This window comes from Lepidochelys kempii, chromosome 7, assembly GCF_965140285.1.
Source record: "Lepidochelys kempii isolate rLepKem1 chromosome 7, rLepKem1.hap1, whole genome shotgun sequence".
In the NCBI taxonomy this organism is placed as follows: Eukaryota; Metazoa; Chordata; order Testudines; family Cheloniidae; genus Lepidochelys; species Lepidochelys kempii.
In genome coordinates this window covers 12238907-12259408 of record NC_136386.1, presented here as the reverse complement: position 1 = coordinate 12259408, position 20502 = coordinate 12238907, and the positions used below count along the sequence as shown (strand labels likewise).

The 20502-nt window shown below is 43.9% G+C and overlaps 1 protein-coding gene across 5 annotated transcripts in view; it reads left to right on the top strand.

The window, feature by feature from the left end:
- CNTN3 (contactin 3) overlaps positions 1–20502 on the top strand; it is a 261889-nt gene that overhangs the window by 116157 nt on the left and 125230 nt on the right. For all 5 annotated transcript variants that reach the window (XM_073351137.2, XM_073351139.2, XM_073351135.2 and 2 more), the window contains one exon: positions 19197–19292. In XM_073351137.2, coding sequence (XP_073207238.1) covers positions 19197–19292 — 96 coding nt within the window. The remainder of the gene's footprint in view (positions 1–19196; positions 19293–20502) is intronic.

Genomic DNA, 20502 nt, shown 5'->3' with positions numbered 1-20502 from the left:
TGCTTTGATTTGAAGGGTCACTTTAGTTACCCAAGCATTACATCTGAAATTCATAGTTTAAAATTTGTCATGTTCTACTATACTTCAATACATATTTCTTAGAGCGTAAAGAATATGCAGTGAAAATGACTTAATTGCCTTTGACCCAGACAGACTTGCATGCCATTCTCAGAAACACCCACTATGGTTCCATGAGCTACATTCCGTAGAACAACAATGCTATACCAGACATTTCGGCATATTTACTGCACATCTTAGAGTCATCACTGGAGAGGCTTCCTGAAGTCAGTTTGTGGGAAATGCTCAGAACCAACATGGGTGCATTTCCAGACAACATAATAGCTGTATGCATTATTTTAATTCTGAGGATGACTCAGAAGGGCAGCAGCAGCAATCTTTGCTGTAATATTTTTGATCAATGGTTGAGTATCATTCTCCCTATTTTATTTTATTGTACCCTAGTCTTCAGAGTCATGAATCACATTCTCTGTGAGCATAATGCCACTGTAGTCAGTAGAGTAGTTTATGCCAGTGTAGAAACCACTAGGAAGGGGGTCTTCTGCAAGAACTGAACATGGGACCTCTGACTCTAAAACACAGCCCACACTCCTCCCTAGACTCCCTAGGTTATCGACCTAGCCTGAGAGGCTCGCTGCCACGGGCTATATAGACACATACAAGGAGCCCTGGTCATGGACCTGTATCTCATTGTGCTAGGCACTGTACAAACACCCAAAGAGCTTACAATTTAGGTACCCAAGTCCCATTAAAGGTTAGTGGGATTTGGTTCCTAACTCCCTTAGGGTCCTTTAACAATCCCAGCCTTAAAGTTTTCAAAATCATACTTAAAATCTATTTCATACCAGATGAATTGCTTCCAAGCATAACGCATGCCAATGTAATGACATAGAGTTGTATCAATGATGGTGAACTTATTGAAGATAAAACCACACTCATGTTTCCCCTCTAGTACAACTGGTTCAGAAGAAGAATTAAGGCTTTGTTCTTGTTGCCTGGACTAGAAATTCAATAAAATGCAGATAAAAAGTATGCACATTGCCAAAGTCACCGGCCAGATATAAATATTTATATCTGTTATTCAAGTGTATTGATTTGGTGGACAATATTATGAAGGGAAAATAGCATGCCTCAGAGAAGAACTTCTAAGATTTTTACAGTGTGTAACTGCACTTATTTTGAAACCTTTTTTTCATCTTTGTAAAAATGGGAGCACTTGTTATACCTAATTTTCAATATTAGTGAAGGCTGCGATTAAAATATAAATGGAATTCAATAGGAATTGGATTCTGAACTTTGAAAATCCAAGTCTTAGCTAGTTTTAGTGTGGAGCTATTGTGTATATTGTACAGTAACTCGGCACTTAAAGTCATCCCGGTTAATGTTGTTTTGTTGTTACGTTGCTGATCAATTAGGGAACATGCTCGTTTAAAGTTGTGCAATACTCTCTTATAACGTCGTTTGGCAGCCACCTGCTTTGTCCACTGCTTGCAGGAAGAGCAGCCTGTTAGAGCTAGCTGGTGGGAGCTTGGAACCAGGGTGGACCGGCAGCCCCTCTATCAGCTCCCCATTCCCCTGAGTTCTCTGTGCAGCAGCCACCCAGCAGGCTACCAATTGCCAGCAGTTCTGCTGTCCCTCCCCCCACTGCCTTGGAGCTGCTCCCCAGAGCCCTCCTGCTTGCTGTGCAGGGCGGGGGAAGACGGGGGGCTAATGTCAGGGTGTTCTCTTCCCCGCTGCTCCTGCACCCCGCTTACCCCATTTCCATAGAGTGTGAGGGGACAGGACAGGGCTCAGGATGGAGGGAGCTTCCTGGCAGCAGCTTCTGTCTCAACTTGCTGATATGCTTAAAAAGGCAGTGTAGTTAGAGTGGGGTGAGCGTACTTAAAGGGGCAATGCGCATCTCTCTCTCACACACACGGTGTGTGTGTGTCTCTCTCTGTCTCTGTCTGCCATGCTCTCTCCCCTCCCTCCATCCGTGCTGCCTTGTAGAGTGTGAGGCTACATTAACAACAATGGGTTAACCCTTGAGGGCTCAGCCGAGTGCTATTTCATCATTTAGCAGTAAGGCATCCCCTGGGAAATATCCCACCCTCTGACTTCACCACCTCAACCAAGCTTCACAATCATCACCACTGTGTACCAGTATTCAATTGTTAGTTTAAAACTTATACTGGTGTGTGTGTGTGTGTATGTGTGTGTGTGTGTGTATATATATATATATAGTCTTTTGTCTGGTGAAAAAAATTTCCCTGGAATTTCTGCCCCCCCCCCCCCGTTGCATTAATTCTTATGGGGAAATTGGATTCGCTTAATATCGTTTCGCTTAAAGTCACATTTTTCAGGAACATAACTACAACGTTAAGCGAGGAGTTACTGTATGTGGGTATTTTTTTTAATTAATTCCCCTAGTGGTGGTAGGAGTTAGTGTAGCTTCAGTCATCAGTACAATACAATCATCATCCAGAAATGAACTGCCTAACGAGTCCTACTGCTGGTATGCAATGGAATTTACATATGGATATATATTTATGGAGAACTATTGGCATATGTGTTTTTTCTGCCCAGATAGCATGGCGATATTGCTTGGCATTCTCAGCCAGTCAGAAAGCTAAACTGAACCAAATTTCTGAAGCTACTTCATAATTAAAGAATGAAAGTCTCAGGATTTCTCATGTACAGCATCATCCAGCTTTGCCGAACAAAGACAGGATAGTAGGTCTGATGTTATATCATCCAATTGCTCTCTCTCTTGTAAACAGAAATTTGTGAAAACCAGAATATTTCAGTAGGTATCTTAAGGGAACTAGCAGACATGTTCTTTGCAGATTAAAAGCTTTCCCCACTCCTCTCCTGAACAGATGTCTGTAGCCTTTATTTTATTTAAAGAGAATTATGTAATGTGGTTTTACACCACTGTGGGTTCAGCTCTGGCAGCTGCAGTTTCAGGTTTAACAGAGTGAAAGTCACCTCTGCTACTTGCTTCAGAGTTATAGTCTCTACGAACACATAACGACCACGCATAGCAACAGCACATACATTCACCAGTACAAAGTCTAGTCTGTTTTATAAGTTTTATTAAAGTTACAGCATATAGTAATTCTTTACAGACCTATGCACAAGTTACAAATATAGTGATATTCACAGTCTTAACAGTGTTAGGGTCTGATGGGACTCTCATGGCTTGATCATCAGTAGAGGGATGATTCCTGCTGGAGTTTCCCAGAGGGAGCTCAGTTTTCCCATTGTGGGTATCCCCTTTTTATAATGTGATTGTAATAATGCATCCTGCATGTGTCCATAAAAATGTCCACCCTCTTTTCTCTTATTGGTCTGTGTCCCCTGGAAACTTTTCTATAGGTGTAAGTTCTCTTTCTTCTCATTAGCATTGATACAACGTGTATCCCATGATTAAGACACGTCTGAGACAGATGCACCTTTACGGTATTTTTGTGATCTGATATTCTTCTTCGGGGTAATTTTGCACAATTTTACCAGTTGATAACTCTTTTCCCATAATCTTAGGGCATCAGGTTATTTCTCGGTCACTTATGTCCTCGTTTCTTGTCTCCAGGGCCTATAATAGCTAAACTAAAGTCTTGCAGGCCTCAACCTACAGGTCGTGCGTTTCAGCTTGTCTTACTCATGTCTAATACTTATTGCCTCTAAATACTGATCAGTTTTATACTTTTATAATCCTACAAATTAACTCTAAATAGCATACAATGAATATATATAACAACAAATCGATTATAACATCTCACAATAAATGGATACTAAACTAAAACCATTGGCTACATTCCCCGCTTTGACAGGGTGAGTGTTATCTCATTATCATTGATGATTAGCTAATAAGAGCCCTGTCACATACATATTACATGACAGTATCCAGCAATGATTAATGCAGTAGTACACATAGTGATAATACTGTGGACAAAAATTCATTTTTCCATCCAATTTTCATCTCTCTTGGTAGAGTGAATACCTTATATGAGCTGCTACCATCCAAAATTTCAGACAGTGCTTGGTTTGTCTTATTTACGTCATTCCTAATTTTAATTAATTGTGATTTTTTAATCTTTTAACAGTTGTTTTAGCTGTAAAGTTAATGGCATATATGTATGAAACACTGGAGTACTTTGTTTAATGAGATCCTGGTAATCTGGGTTGCTAAGAGTAACAGTTTCATTTTCAAAAACATTGGAGATATTATTGTATGCCTAATAACCATTGCTTAACACAGCAATTTTGATTTGTGACCATCTCATCCAAGATGACCATCGTAGAATTCCTTGTGATTAGTTACTGCATAATATTATTCCTTTTCATCATAAGCCACACATTCTCTAAAAGATTTCCATTTGATTAGTAGCACTGGGCAGGATACCACTGTTGCATTGCCCTTGGAACCTTTCCAGCTGGTCACATGTCAAGGAGGAGAAGAATTAGGAAATACAGGCAATATATCTGCTTATTTCTTGTATAGGATTTTTCACATGTTGCAGTATATTATTGATTTCCTCCTCCCACACTCTCCATTCACAAATCAGTATCATTTAATGATCATGGGTAACCGTATCACATGAACTTTTTAATGCTCTGCTTTCCAAAGCAGATAAGCAGTTATTCCCTGAGTAAAGGAAATGAAAATGATTGTTATGTTCTTCTTAATTCAACTTGATATTTGGCAACAATTTCTGAGCAATGTACTTAGAACTTGAACTCCTACTTTACTAAATAGAGGGAAGCCAGTGGAATATGTGATCTTTTATGCTTACTATTTATGCTTTATTTTACAAGAACACATTTGATTGATTGATGCATTCCTTTTCATGAAGAGTAAGAAACTCTTCCAAAAAGCTGAATTCCATTTTCTTACACCATTTTATTAAAATGGCATGTGTATTCTAACTGATATCAGTGTATGTATTGAGTGCTAAAGCAAATGAAAAATGTATATATTACCATGGAGAAAGAAGGGAGAGTGCTGTTTTGGAAGCCAGAAAAGTGTATATCTCTTCCCTTGCCTTGATTGTTATTAATTTTAAACTTACTTCAATTTTGCAGGCAATAAAAAGGCAATAAAACTGCTTTTTATTTGCAAATTATCCAGTTCAAGCACTCTGTTTTTCAACCAAGCATTTTACTCACCTCCTATTCAAAATTGGCTGAACCACTTTTTACTGAAATATAATTTAAAAAACTCAAAACATGATATTTAGACCGAGACCAAGCTTGAAAAATTTCACTCTGTGAAAGAAAAGTCATAAAGTAACTGAAAAATTAGAATTTCTGTGCTTTTTGCAACATTAAGGTGGTCTCTGCTGCTCCGCTATCATATACAGAATCATAGAATATCAGGGTTGGAAGGGAACTCAGGAGGTCATCTAGTCCAACCCCTGCCCAAAGCAGGAGCAATCCCCAATTTTTTCCCCAGATCCCTAAATGGCTCCCTCAAGGATTGAACTCTCAAGCCTGGGTTTAGCAGGCTAATGCTCAAACCATTGAGCTATTCCCCCCCCCCAATATTATATAATTAATATAATTAATTGATATTATATAAACAAGGTCAAAGACGATTATATTACTCCAAGCACAGGTTTAATTTAGAACCATACAATTCATTGTATTCCATCAGAAGATGACCATTTCAAAAGTGGTGTATACAAATATACACTTGTTTCTGTTTAGTTAGATGAAAACCCCATTTTGGACCTGATCTCATTGTTTAAGAAAAAATCATGGCTTAGATTTGTGCGAATGAAAAACGTAGGGTTTTTTTTTGGTCCTTTTAGCAAGTCCTTACCCTGCTCTTATCTGTTTGTCAGAGGGCATTGGAAGCTCTAGGAGGTGGCAAGCAGCATGTAACCTGGCTCAGATACAGTGCACTCAAGTCCAATACCTGTAGCTGATAGTGAATGGCGCATGTGTAAGGTTTTTTTTTCCTTTATACCGCATTATGCATTTGGGCCCAAGGTCTGTTAATTCAGTTATTCCTGAGAATTGTATCCCTAAATGGTGGGAGTCAAACAACAACAGGAGTCAAACCATGTCAAGCATTATAGGCAGAGAATGTAGTTAAGAGGGCCTGACACTTCACCATTATAAGACGATGTGTTGAGATGCTTATAACTTCGCCAAATTTTAACTGGGCTGAAATTTCCCATGCTGGGTGTCTGCTTCAGGCTGAATTTTTTGGGAAAATTTTCAGCAAAAAAATAGCACCACAGCTACGGAGAATGAGACTTTTTTCTGTCATATTGAAAACTCTTTCTGTCTTTTTGTTGAGAAATTCTAATACCGCCATGCTTTGGAACATGACCTTAACATTTGGCATGGAAGGGTGGGCTTTGTGTCAGGATTGTGCTATTTGTTGGTCTTGTGAAAAAAATGCCCAAATTTGGACAAGTTATAAGCTTTTGCAGGAAAAAAAAAAATCTCAGTTTGCACATGCTCAATAGAGACTTTTGAGAATTTGGTAGCTAAATTCACCAGAGATTCTGTTTGCACAGAACACGCTCCAACCCACAAGTGCAAAGACTTAACAGGATTTTCTCTGAAATTGCTGCTACTGGCAGCCAGGATCTGCTCTGGCACGGAGCAGAGGAACTGAAACTAGGAAGACTGGCTGTGTGTGTGTTCTCAGCTTCTTCCATTGCTGGTGTCCAGGCAACATGGAGGAGAAAAAAGAAAAAGCATGACTGGAATGTAGAGGTGACAAGAACCAGAGTGGGGGGTGAGGGGTGTAGGGAGTAGATTAGGGTCCGAGAGACTGATACTAACTAGCTGAGAAGCCCGAGAGGAGACTGGTACTGCGACTGGGAGCTGGGATGAGGGGAAGTCTGGGACTCAGACAGCCCAGAGCAGGCGACTGGGACTGGGGATGAGATGCCACAGGTGGGAATGGAGAGAAACAGGGACAGGCAGCAGGGGCCACGGGCAGAAAGGGGCCAAATTAAGGTTGCACAAGTAGCCTTAATTCTGATATTTCCTAACTTCTGAATGATCAACTTTGTAGCTTTAACATTACTTTAACATAGTTTTTGTATGTAAGAATGGTTAGCAAATCTCTCTTCCTCAGAACTTGTCAAGAAAGGCTGCCATCAAAGAGTCCTGGAGTAGGGGGCCTGGGTAGCTGTATCCACCAATTCCACGGCACACTGAGAAGGATTAGTAGGCTCTGTGACAGATGAATTTCTGCCCGCTGCTCATCAATGACATTTCTTCCTTTGACAACTCTGATCTCCCCCTGTAACCACAGGCTTCTCAACTTTTCCTGAGCAGCACTGGTGGGAGCAGCAGTGCCAAAACAGATTCCTGGTTTGAAGGTGACGTAATAGTTGGACTCCCAAATAGCTGTAGGATAGCTGGTTTGGGATTGGAGCATGTGGCTTATTTTACTTTTGCCAATACCTCCCTGGATGGATTCACTTTCCACCCACATAACCCCCCTTTCCCTCGAACGTTGATGAAGCAGGTGAGCAAGTGTGGAGCAATGCAGTACAAAATATGAAGAGGACACAGCTCCACTGGGTAGCTGACTCGCTCACAGGAAATGTCAAGTGAATGGTTAGCCTCTGACAACAGTCCTGTGCATTTTAATAGAGGTTCTGGCCCTGTGTATAATGCAATTAATTCTAAACTAAATATCGACAGGGCTTTTCCTCAAGTTCTGTATCATCTTTAAGATTATTTTTGAATTCAAGAATTCTTCTTTTCTGCAAATTTATATTCCCAGCAAAGCCTCTATTAAGAGACACCCCCTTACAAAGTAACTTATTTCTGAACATGCAATTCACAGTTTAATATAGGAATAATATAATCCCCAACATTCTCCTTACCTGACCCCAGATTTACAAACAATATCTGCATCATAAGGGTATTACTATTGACCCTTGATATACAATTGTTCATCTGTCCAAAAATATATCCCCTTTCCCAGAAACAAATTACGGTTCCAGGAAGGTACATGAAGCTTAAAAATTTCCAGAACGTTGCAATTAAAAGACAGCAAAAATAAAAGTTATTTTTCCCTCTTATCTTTTCTGAGTGCTAAAAAGGTTGATTTTTTTGGTATGTTATAATATGTTTAATGTTGGAGAGAGACCAAAACTAATGTACTGCATCTCATTTATATTTTTTAAAAAATCATATAATAGTCCACTTGGTTTAGGAGTTGTTATAACACTCACTATTAGAATGAACAGGGATGATGCCTTTATAGGAACTTATCCTCTTATTCCACAGGACAGGGCCAGGTTTTGATCTTGGTTGCACTCTGAACTGATTCTAGTGTAACTGAGATCAGTTAATCTCCTAATCAGGGGGAATGTTTCCCAAGATCAAAGATTTTGGCCTTAAGAAGTGCATTACAATAATGGAGAGACAAGGTGGATGAGGTAATATCTCTTACTGGACCAACTTCTGTGGGTGAGAGAGACAGCTTTAGAGAGAGCTCTCTGTCAGGTCTGTATAGCTCTGTTGTCTCTCTCACCCACAGAAGTTGGTCCAGTAAAAGATATTATCTCACCCACCTTGTGTCTCTAATATCCTGGGACTGACGTGGCTACAGCTACACTGCATACATTACAATAATGCTCATTTTAACATTTATTTCATGTAGTAGTTTTTAATTATTACCTGACTGCAAATTGACATCAAACAAAAAGTGCAAAAGGAGAATCTAAAGATTTATAAAGGAATTCACAGATGCCATTTCTACAACTGGGTGATTAACTAGTGTTTGCTGTGTAAGTCTGAGGTTGAGAATTTCCTGGGATTGAGGGAAAATAGCTTTTCCATTAGAATGTGCGGCTCTTCTGTTTTATTCTTTACTTTCTTTAAGAACCTCTCCACTGTCTCCGCGCACCTCTTCTGCAATGAGCGATAAATACCTTCTGCAACATGAAATTGCAATAGAGCAGGCTGGAGAACTGTGATGAGCCACAGTTAGGTTCCCACAGGATAATGAAAATCTATCTGTCTTGATGGTTGTGTGTTATATTCTTACTTATGGTGGGCCATATTCTGTTTTGAGTTGCATCCTGCACAATCCCCCTTTGATGGCAATGAGTTGCATGGGGTGTAAGAGAGCACAGAATGTGATCATTTTAGAGCTAAGAGAAACGTATTTGTATATATATGCAGTTACAAGCAATAATATATACTTAATACTGAAATGTGTAAAAGTAAAATAAAATGTATTACTTAAGTGATGTTGCACTGGCGTAATAGGGCAGAACAGGATCCTAAATGCAACTCATATATATTTCTTTTAGCATGAAAGTGGTCAAATTCTGTGTAAACTTAAATATATCCCTATATTTAAATTGCCTAATTATTTTAACACCTATGAGAATAATTTACAGCCTTTTCTGCTGTGAGGTATGGATGGATGCTAATGATAGTAAAACAGCACAGAAAAAAGTCCAGAAGGTGGGAGTGGAAGCAATGGGGTATGTTGCACGCCTACCGGTGGAAGCTCCTCAGTAGCCAGTTTACTCTGGATGTGCTTTCCCAGCATGCTGTCTCTCAGACCCCGTGGAGATATTGCCAGAAAACGAGACATGGTGATATTAAAAGCATTGTTGCTCTTTTTTGACCCAAGAGACAAGGCAAACTTTGGGGTTCTGGGGATGTTCCAGTTGAGAGTAGAAATTGTTGATAGGTATTTCTTTGATGCAGTGTTGTTTCTTTACAAAGAACATACAAAGTCCTTTCTCTAAATGCACAGGGAATCAAATAGCTTCTTTTGCTTATGGCACCAAGAACACTCTTTTCAGCCTGCACCCCTGACCTGAAAACCTCTCTTCAGATATCTTGGAGGGTCAGACGCTATGTTTTCAGCTGCTCCTTCTTTTGTCTGTCTCTTTGCTTGTCAGTCTGTCTAGGTCTTCTGTGAATTCTCAATTCTTCAAGTGTTTGCTCACGTCCATTCTATTGTAGGTGTGTGTGCTCGCCACATGCACCGATACCAGAAGTTTTTTCCTCAGCAGTATTCATAGGGGACCAGCTCTGGCAATCTCTGGAGTGGTGCCTGTATGGTGCGATATAAGGGGTGCTCAAGATGCAGCTCGCCAGTGGCTTGGTGCAGGCCCATGCAGGTGCACCCATCCCTGACTGACCTAGCTGCTCTCCGAGTGCATGGCACCACTCCAGGGACACAAGCCAATAGTCCTGAGAGCCTCATTACTAGTCACTGGAGCGCTGGTAGGGGTCGCCGCTCCCCGCCTCAATGGCTTACTCGTTCCCGCTCCGCTTGATGGCCTGGCATTGCTCAAGAAGTGTGAAGCGTAGATCACTGGGCCACCGTCACAGATCCGCTGAACGCCGTCGGTCTCTGGGAGTTCGGCTCTGGGACTCGTCACCCTCGGACAGATCTCCGTCGCAGCACTGGGATTGGCACCGTCCTGGTCTCCCAGATGTGATTCCTTCTCTTTGGACTCCAGTACTGAACAGGAGTCCATACCAGCGGTCCAGGGCCCGCTACAGGGCAGTCTACAGGTGGCACCGCACATTGCATCGTGGCCCCGGGGCCAGTGGGGGTTTCCACAGCCCTCAGGTTGGCATCAGAGCCTCAGATAAACCATCAGCCATGGTTTCCCACCCGCCCCCTGATGCAGAGGGCTCTGGGGGAAAAACCCTCAGCTCCACCCAGCTCCCATGGAGGAACCAGCTGAGCAACCTTCAGAGGCAGCAGATCCTCTAGTGCCAGCTTCCACCACATCCTTTCCTGACGAGGCAATTACAGGGCCCCCCATCCAGTCCTGCAGGATGATGCTAAGGCCCATCAGGAGCTTCTAAGAAGAGTCGCCTCAAACTTAGGACTTCATGCTGAGGAGCTGGAGGAACCCTCGGATTCCCTATTTGATGTCCTTAGCTTGGTGGCTCCAGCCAGGGTGGCATTGTCCTTACACAAGGGGGTGGGAAAGATCACAAAGTCCCTGGGGAAGACCCCCTCATCGCTGCCCCCTATTTCAAAAAGGGCAGAACGCAAGTACTATGTGCCCACTGAAGGTCATGAGTACCTTTATACATGCACCCTGCCCCAAGTTCCCTGGTGGTCTCCGCCATTAATGAACGGAAAAGGCAAGGCCAGCCAGGCACCACCCTGAAAGACTCGAAGAGGCTTGATTTGTTTGGAAGAAAGATTTATTTGTCCTCGAGCCTCCAGCTGCAGGTGGCCAACCACCAGGCCCTGCTTGGCCGCTACGATTTTAATATGTGTCAGTCCATTGCCACATTGCTGCCTGAGGATCCTAAGGAGGAGTTCCACGTGATCCTTGAAGAGGACGAGGCGGTAGCCAGAGCATCCCTCCAGGCGGCCTCAGACATGGCAGACTCTGCGGCCAGAATCATGGCCTCAGCTATTTCGATGAGGAGGGCATCCTGGCTGCAGTCGTCGTGCCATTAATATATGTCCAGCAGTCCACACAGGACCTCCCATTCGATGGCCAAGTTCTGTTTGTCGAACAAACAGAAACAAAACTGCATGGACTCAAGGACTCCCAGGTGACGCTGAAGACCCTGGGACTCTACGCCCCAGGCGCGGCCAGAAAGTGGTTCAAGCCACAACAGGCCCAGGGCTCTGGGAGCCAACCCAGGTCAGAAAGGGCAGGGGTTACAGACACCAGCAAGGTCACCAGCCAGCATTCTTTGCCCAGTTGAGCTCTACTCGCAACCAACAGGGTGGCAAGCAGACATTTTGAGGGTGTGCCCGAGGGCGACCTGTCAGCCTGTATCCCAGATCCTGCTTCCCTGTGCTTTTCCAACTCCCTGTCTCCTTTCCTGCCTGCATAGGCCTCTATAACTTTGGACCATTGGGTCCTCAGCATGGTGGTGCAGGGTTATACCCTCTCACTTCCCTTCCCCATCCCTCTTCAGGGACCCTTCTTAAAGTAACTACTCGCTCAGAGGTTCAGGGCCTTCGGCAAGTGGGGGCTGTGGAGGAAGTCCCTCAGGAATACAGGGGCAAGGGATTCTACTCCCAGTACTTTCTAATCCCCAAAGCCAAGGGGGTGGAGTTTCTAAGACCCATTCTGGACCTGCAAGACCTCAACAAATATCTCAAGAAGTTGAAGTTCCGCATGGTCTCCCTGGCCTCCATCATTCCCTCCCTGGATCCAGGAGACTGGTATGATGCCCACGACGTGAAAGTTGCGTACTTTCATGTATCAATATTCCAGGGACGCAGATGATTCCTGTGCTTCATGGTGGGTCCCACTCACTACCAGTTCGGGGTGCTCCCATTCATCCTGGCTACAGCAAGGTATCCAGGTTTACCCGTACCTCAATGACTAGCTCAACAAGGTCTGCTCCAGGTCTCAAGTCATCTTGGCATCTCAGTGCTGCAGTTCACATGCCATGCTCTGGGCCTGTTGATAAAAAGTTAAAATCAACGTTAGTCTCAGTACAAAGGATAGAATTCATCGGAGCAGTCCTCAAATCCACAAGTGCCAGAGCATTTCTGCCGCAGGACAGATTCAAGACAATAGCGTGTCTCATTGCCAGCGTCTCTACATATCCCCTCATCACAGCCTGGGTCTGTCTCAGAGTGCTGGGCCACATGGCAGCATGGACTTATGTTGTCCGCCATGTGAGGCTCAGGCTGCAATCCCTCCAACAATGGCTGTCAACAGTCTACAACGCGTCCAGAGACCATCTGGACAAGGTCATCATGATTCCACCTAAGGTACTTGCATCCCTGAGGTGGTGGACCAATCCGAGGGTGGACCTGGAAGGAGTTCTGTTCGAGAGTCACCAACCCTCGGTATCTTTGATATTGGATGCCTCCGACCGACCCTTGGCTGGGGAGCGCATCTCGGCATGTTGTGGACCCGAGGGATGTGGTCCTCAGTGGAGCTGACATTGCACATAGAAGTCAGGGAGCTCAGGACAGTTCACTTAGCCTGCGGAGTCTTCCTGCCACACGTTTCCGATAAAAGTATACAGATACTCCTGGACAACACAGCTTCAATGTTTTACAGCAACAGGCAAGGGGGAGCTCGCTCGTCAGCCCTCTGCCAGGAAGTGCTCTGTTTGTGAGACTTTTGCATCCAGTATGGCATCCACTTGGAGGCATCGCACCTCCCCGGCATCCGGAATGCCCTGGCGGATCACCTCAGCAGGTCCTTCCTCTCTCCCCATGAGTGGTCCCTCCACCCAGAGGTCGTCCAGTTGCTCTTCCGAAGGGGGGGGTTCCCTGAGTGGACCTGTTTGCCACCAGGCAGAACAGGAAGTGCCAGTACTTCTGCTCTCTCCAGGGCCTAGACAGGGACTCCCTCTCTGATGCCTTCCTTCTGTTGTGAGAGGGGGATCTGATGTACCCATTCCCGCCGATTCCACTGGTCAGCAGGGTCTTAGCAAAAGTCAAAAGAGACAAGACAAGAGTCATCATGTTCACCCCGGCATAGTCTCACCAGCACTGGTTCGGCACACTCATGAACCTAGCCATGGTGCCCCCATGGCCACTGCCCAGCTGTCCGGATTTCCTCTTGCAAGACCATGGGCAGCACCTGCTCCTGAACCTACCCTCCCTCCACTGCACAGCTTGGTTGCTGAGAGGTTGAACCCGGAGGAAAGGGCCTGCTCCAGCCAGGTACAGCAGGACCTCTTTGAAAGCAGAAAGCCCTCCACCAGAGCCATCTACGTGGCAAAGTGGAAGCTGTTCTCCTGCTGGGCAGAGGAGCATGGCATCTCCCTGGCACAGTCATCTGTGCAGGCCATCCTCAATTACCTGCTCCACCTTAAGCAACAAGGCCTTGTGCTTTCTGCCATCAAGGTGCATTTGACATGTCAGCTTTCCACCAACAGGTCCAGGGCAAACAGTTGTTTTCACATGACATGTCCATCTAGTTCTTGAAGGGACTAGAGTGGCTCTTCCCACCGGTCCGGAACCCAATTCCGCAATGGGACCTCAACCTCATCCTCTCGATGCTCACGGGGCCTCCCTGGCCTCCTGCTCCCTTTCACATCTGTCATGGAAAGCAGCTTTCCTTGTAGCCATTACCAAAATTAAAGCCCATCACCCAGCAGGCCAGAGTGACCCTGGATTCAGCCAAGCTGTGTTGCAATCGACACGTTCATGAACTCCTACCTGCCTCCGGTGGCACTGCTTGAGGGTCATATACAATGGAATGGACATGAGCAAGCACCCGAAGAAAAGACAGTTACCTATTTCATAACTGGTGTTCTTCGAGATGTGTTGCTCATGTCCATTCTGTGACCCGCCCTCCTTCCCCACTGTTGGAGTTTCCCACAAAAAGGAACTGAGGATGCGGAGAGCTGCCGGCGCCCGTTATACCGCGCCATATGGACGCCACTCCAGAGGGCACCAGAGCCACTCCCCTACGGATACCACTGAGGGAAAAACTTCCGGCACAGGTGCATGTGGTGAGCACACACACCTACAATGGAATAGACATGAGCAACACATCTCGAAGAACACCAGTTACGAAACTGGTAATTCTCTTTTTTTATGTGCTCTGCTCTCACGCACACCCCGAGTCAGAACAATACCCATTTCAACATTCTGTCCATGTGGTGCTAGTTTCTGGACAGACTGTATTAGGCCTTGTTTTAAGTGTGGCCCCGTAAGTGTTTCTTGGGTGAAGGGCACATTCAGTTTGAATGAGATTTTAACTCAACCCATAACAAGGTTTCACCCAACTTAGAAAAGTATTATTAACCCTCACTTCATCTTGTCCCCTCTTTGTGTAAGGAGTAAAGGTGCAAGAATATTAGGGTGGCTAATGAGTTGTGCTGTCACATTGAGGGAGGCAGGGAAGGGGCAACCAGACAAACATAGGAGGGTCTGAGATTGAAGGGCTTTGGAGCTTCCTTTGAGCTCCCATTGGAGTAAATCAGAGTTATAGGTGCTCAGCACCGCTGAACATCAGGCCCTGTGTGAATACAACTGGAGTAACAAAAATTACTTGATTATTCTGAGAATTTGGGCCTCAATGACTCATCCACATTCACACACACGTTCTGTGGCAACCCAGTTCCTGAGCCCTTCTCATGTATCTCAACCACAAGATCTTCCTCCTGAGGACAGTTGTGAAAAACATGTTGTGATGGGTTCCCCCCGGGTGCCATCTGGAACTGGGGTAACACTGAGTCTCCCCTGACCCACCAGCCTGGGCTCCCTTTACACTGTACTGCTGTGACCAGCCTGCCAAGCCCTCTCCCAGGCTCCAGTGACCAGCCTGCCAAGCCCTCTCACAGGCTCCAGCCTGCACTTCACCAGCACACAGAGAGGTAGGTACATACCCAGCTGCAGTTACATACAGATGCTGTGATTAGCTCTTCATGGGGTGGCACAGTTAGGGCACCTCCCAGTTCCTAAGGCACTTACTCACTCCTCTCTGGAGTGTAAACCCAAAATTATACCATCTTGCACTGCCCAGAGAAGTGTACAGCGTAAACACATGAAATTCGCCCCCTCCCTCAATGTGGAGAGGAAATATAGAATCATAGAATATCAGGGTTGGAAGCGACCTCAAGAGGTCATCTTGTCCAACCCCCTGCTCAAAGCAGGACCAAACCCCAATTAAATCATTCCAGCCAGGACTTTGTTAAGCCTGACCTTAAAAACTTCTAAGGAAGGAGATTCCACCACCTCCCTAGGTAACGCATTCCAGTGTTTCACCACCCTCCTAGTGAAAAAGTTTTTCCTGATATCCAACCTAAATCTCTGCCACTGCAACTTGAGACCATTACTCCTTGTCCTGTAATCCGCTACCACTGAGAATAGTCTAGCTCCATCGTCTTTGGAACCCTCTTTCAGGTAGTTAAAAGCAGCTATCAAATCCCCTCTCATTCTTCTCTTCTGTAGACTAAACAATCCCAGTTCCCTCAGCCTCTCCTCATAACTCATGTGTTCCAGTCCCCTAATCATTTTTGTTTCCACTCCGCTGGACTCTTTCCAATTTTTCCACATCCTTCTTGTAGTGTGGGGCCCAAAACTGGACACAGTACTCCAGATGAGGCCTCACCAATGTCGAACAGAGGGGAACGATCACGTCCCTCGATCTGCTGGTAATGCCCCTACTTATACATCCCAAAATGCCATTGGCCTTCTTGGCAACAAAGGCACACTGTTGACTCATATCTAGCTTCTCGTCCACTGTAACCCTTAGGTCCTTTTCTGCAGAACTGCTACCTAGCCATTCGGTCCCTAGTCTGTAGCGGTGCATTGGATTCTTCCGTCCTAAGTGCAGGACTCTGCACTTGTCCTTGTTGAACCTCATCAGATTTCTTTTGGCCCAATCCTCCAATTTGTCTAGGTCCCTCTGTATCCTATCCCTACCCTCCAGCATATCTACCACTCCTCCCAGTTTAGTGTCATCTGCAAACTTGCTGAGGGTGCAATCCACACCATCCTCCAGATCATTTATGAAGATATTGAACAAAACCGGCCCCAGGACCGACCCTTGGGGCACTCCACTTGATACCGGCTGCCAACTAGACATGGAGCCATTGATCACTACCTGTTGAGCCCGACAGTCTAGCCAACTTTCGACTCACGTTATAGTGCATTCATCCAGACCATTCTTCTTTAACTTGCTGGCAAGAATACTGTGGGAGACAGTGTCAAAAGCTTTGCTAAAGTCAAGGAACAGCACGTCCACTGCTTTCCCTTCATCCACAGAAAGCCTTCTGCCCCGAGTTATGATTTCCACAAGCAAAAACAAGTTTATTAACTACAAAAGGTAGATTTTAAGTGATTATAAGAGATAGCAAACAGATCAAAGCAGATAACCTAGCAAAGAAACAAAACATGCCAACTAAGCTTAATATACTACATAGGAGGGATATGAATACCCAATTATCACCCTAAATGATGAGGCAAGCAGGCTTCAGGCTCCTAAGGGGCAAGCTGCACTAACTTACAGCTTGGAATCCCCAGGTGTTTCATTCACAAAATCCCTTTAGCGTGGTTCCAGCACTTCCCCCCAGTTCAGTTTTTGTTCCTTAGGTGTTTTCAAGAGTCTCTCTGGATGGGAAGTCAGTGGAGAGCCCCAATAATGTCACTCCCCTGCCTTATATAGCTTTTGTATATGGTGGGAACCCTTGGTTTCAAAGCTTTGTTCTCACGCCAATCAGTGGAAAAATACTGGTATCCCAAGATGGAGTCCAGCACCAGGTGACCTGATCACATGTGCCTGTAGCATCATAGCAGCCATGAGTCAGAGGCTGTTTGTAGCATCCTCAGACCACCCCCCCCCCACTCCGGTGGGAGATAAACTTCTTCTAAGGCCTATTGTTTTCCCTAATGGCCCTTTAATCTGAATGGGCCCTTCCCAGCCAGCCATCTGGACTGAGTGCATTCTGCCTAGTGAGCATTCCCCAGGTGTAAACACATTTGTAATACGGATATATAGTCAATATTCCTAACTTCAGATACAGAAATGATACATGCATACAAATAGGATAATCATATTCAGTAAACTACAACCTTTCCAATGGTATCTCACATGACCTGTCTTGCATGAAGTACATCAGAATTATGCCATAATCATATCATAATAATATCTCTGTGAAGAATACAGGGTGCAGTGTCACATGTGTCCATTTGTGTTGTGCTCCCAATGTATCTGAGAGAGTCACTGTATGGCAAGCATGAGTAAAACCAGTCTGCCTGTAAGGTGACTGACTGCCCCAGTGAGACTACAATGTCACTCTGATATGAAAAGAGAGAGATGGTCAGGTTCATACATTAATAGGCTCTTAAGAGCTCACAGATGTTTTCTCTTTCAGTTTGATTTTTAGCGTTTTTAAATTGTTTAAAGAATAATATGAAGAATGAGAAGTACATTATTACTATTGCATTAAGCAACAGGTTTTTTTTAAAATGAGGCATTGAAATGCATAATTACTGTAGTTGAGTGGTCTTGTTGAGTGAACATCTTTTGTTGCTTTTTAATGTTACATATAAATGACACTGGAAAACAGCTATTGTTGGTCAACAAACTATTTTTATTATGCTTGGCTGTAAAGCTTTTAAAAAGTCATTTGGGTGCATCATCAAACATCTGTACATGATAACTTTTGTGCCTCTCCCCTTTCCAAAGTTGTAAACATTTCCCCCCCTCCCCCTCGTAGCTGATTCTACTTACAGCTCTCTGAATTGACTTCTGTTTGGCCTATTAATTTGTAATGGTGTACTTCAGGTCTTTGTTACTGTAAATAACACTCAAATGAGTATCTTGAGAGCAGATCTCAGATTGTACTGAAGGAAAACTGCTCTCCACTGTGAGCTCTGTTTTCAAAATCCTGTGCTGATGTCTCTGCAAGTTTGTGTTTGAAAGATTTGCTTTAAGATTATTTAGAATTTACTGGGGAGGACTTCTTTTTTATTTTTTTGGATGGAGTACCAAATTATCAGCTTGTATTTACGGCTGTTTCTGGCATCACGGATAAATATAACAGGGCCTGACTGTCCATTGGACCTTGTGTCATCATTTACACCATTGCAAAGTGGGTATAAAATGTTACTGATCTGAAATTCTGCATTTACTCACAGAGTTAGCAGTATTTTACACCCACTTTACATAGATATTTAAATGACTGTACAAGGTACAAGGCAGTGGAGAATCCAGCCCAATATACAGAGGCCCAGTCCTGGTGTCCTTACTTGAACTACCATGAACTTCAAAGCTAATTTTGCCTGAGTAAGGTCAGTAGTATCAAAAAGACACCCTCCAATTTCTGAACCGCTATTGGCTATTGAATGTGAATTTACTGGTGATCAGAGGACGTTCAAATCAGATCCTTAATGTTATTCCCAAATATCAAATGCTTTATTTCAGATGAAACTCTAGGTACCAAATAGCTGCACATTAGAGACCTGATTCTAACCCAAGTTACAGTAGTAACATCATTAGAGTTGACTGAGTTATGCTGACTTAAACCCAGCATCAGTGAAATCAGATTCAGGTTCAGTATCTATTTACTCGTATCTCTGCATAAATAATTCCTGATTTGATCCTTATTCTGTCATCCTTACTCATGTAGAGTAGTTGCTTGTACTGAGTAGTCCACTGAAATCAGTGCAACTAATTTGTGTAGTAAATTGCTGCTTGTCCTGCACAAGAGTGATAGACTTGAGCCCTCTATGAAAGTATTCTTCTGTCATTGTATGTGTTCTGATACCCACTTCTCTTTTCTTTCAAAAACAGATCCTGAAAACTTTAAAACTAAAATGAGAACTACAGTGTCTGTTCGAGAAGGTCAAGGAGTTGTGCTGCTTTGCAGACCACCACCTCATTCTGGAGGTAAGAAATGTTTGCAGCTATGTTGTTTGCTGCCATAGTTAAATGATGCCAGGTTGAGCCCCTACACTAAAGTAAAGATCTTAGAGTAAACAACCAGAATTCCCCTGCAGTAGAAGTTCCATATATAAATATGCCACTTGAAATGCCTATTCCACAAAAAATTTAGGACTAGTCCATGTAAGGACTCTACATGCTAGTAGATGATTCCCCCCAACCATGTTTATCTTATTAGTGCCAGGTGAACAAGCATTTGATAACCTTGAAGGACCTGAATGAACATCTGAGAACATACACGCTAGTAGATACTGGGAGACATTTTTAATATACCTGTCAGCAATAATTTCCATTCTTTATAACTTGTCTTAGATGCCTGCGATTTTAAAAATCCTTCTGTGAGCTAGATGTGCTTGGTCAATTATGATTATTATTTTCTGATTATTGTTTGATATGTATTTATGTTGTAGTGGACATTAACCAAGTTAGGGCTCCTACCTGCTAGGCACTTCACAGACATACAGGAAATGCCAGTTCATGTCCCAGAGAGCTTATGAGCCAAATCATGACCATTGTTGGAACTACTAGGAAAGCAATAGATAATAAGACAAATATCGTAATACCAATATATGCATCCATAGTACACCCATGCCTTGAATACTGTGTTCAGTTCTGGTTGCCCCATCTCTAAAAAGATATATTAGAATTGGAGAAGGTGTGGAGAAGGGCGACAAAAATGATTCGTGGTATGGAACAGGAAAGGTTAAAAAGACTGGGACTGTTCAGCTTAGAAAAGAGAAGACCAACGGGGAATATGATAGAGGTCTGTAAAATCATGACTGGTGGGGAGAAAGCTAATAGGGAAGTGTTGTTTACCCCTTCACATAACACAAGAACCAGGGGTCACCTGATGAAATGAATAGGCAGGAGGTTTAAAACAAACAAAAGGAAGGGCACGCAGTCAACTTGTGGAACTTGTTGCCATGGGATGTTGTGAAGGCCAAAAATATAATTGGGTTCAAAAATAATTAGATAAGTTCATAGAGGACAGGTCCATCAATGACTATTAGCCAAGATGGTCAGGGATGCAACCCTATGCTGCAGGTGTCCCTAAGTCTGCAACTGCCAGAAGCTGTGATTGGATGACAGGGGATGGATCACTCGAAATTGCCCTGGTCTGTTCATTCTCTTTGAAGCATCTGGTATTGTCCTCTTT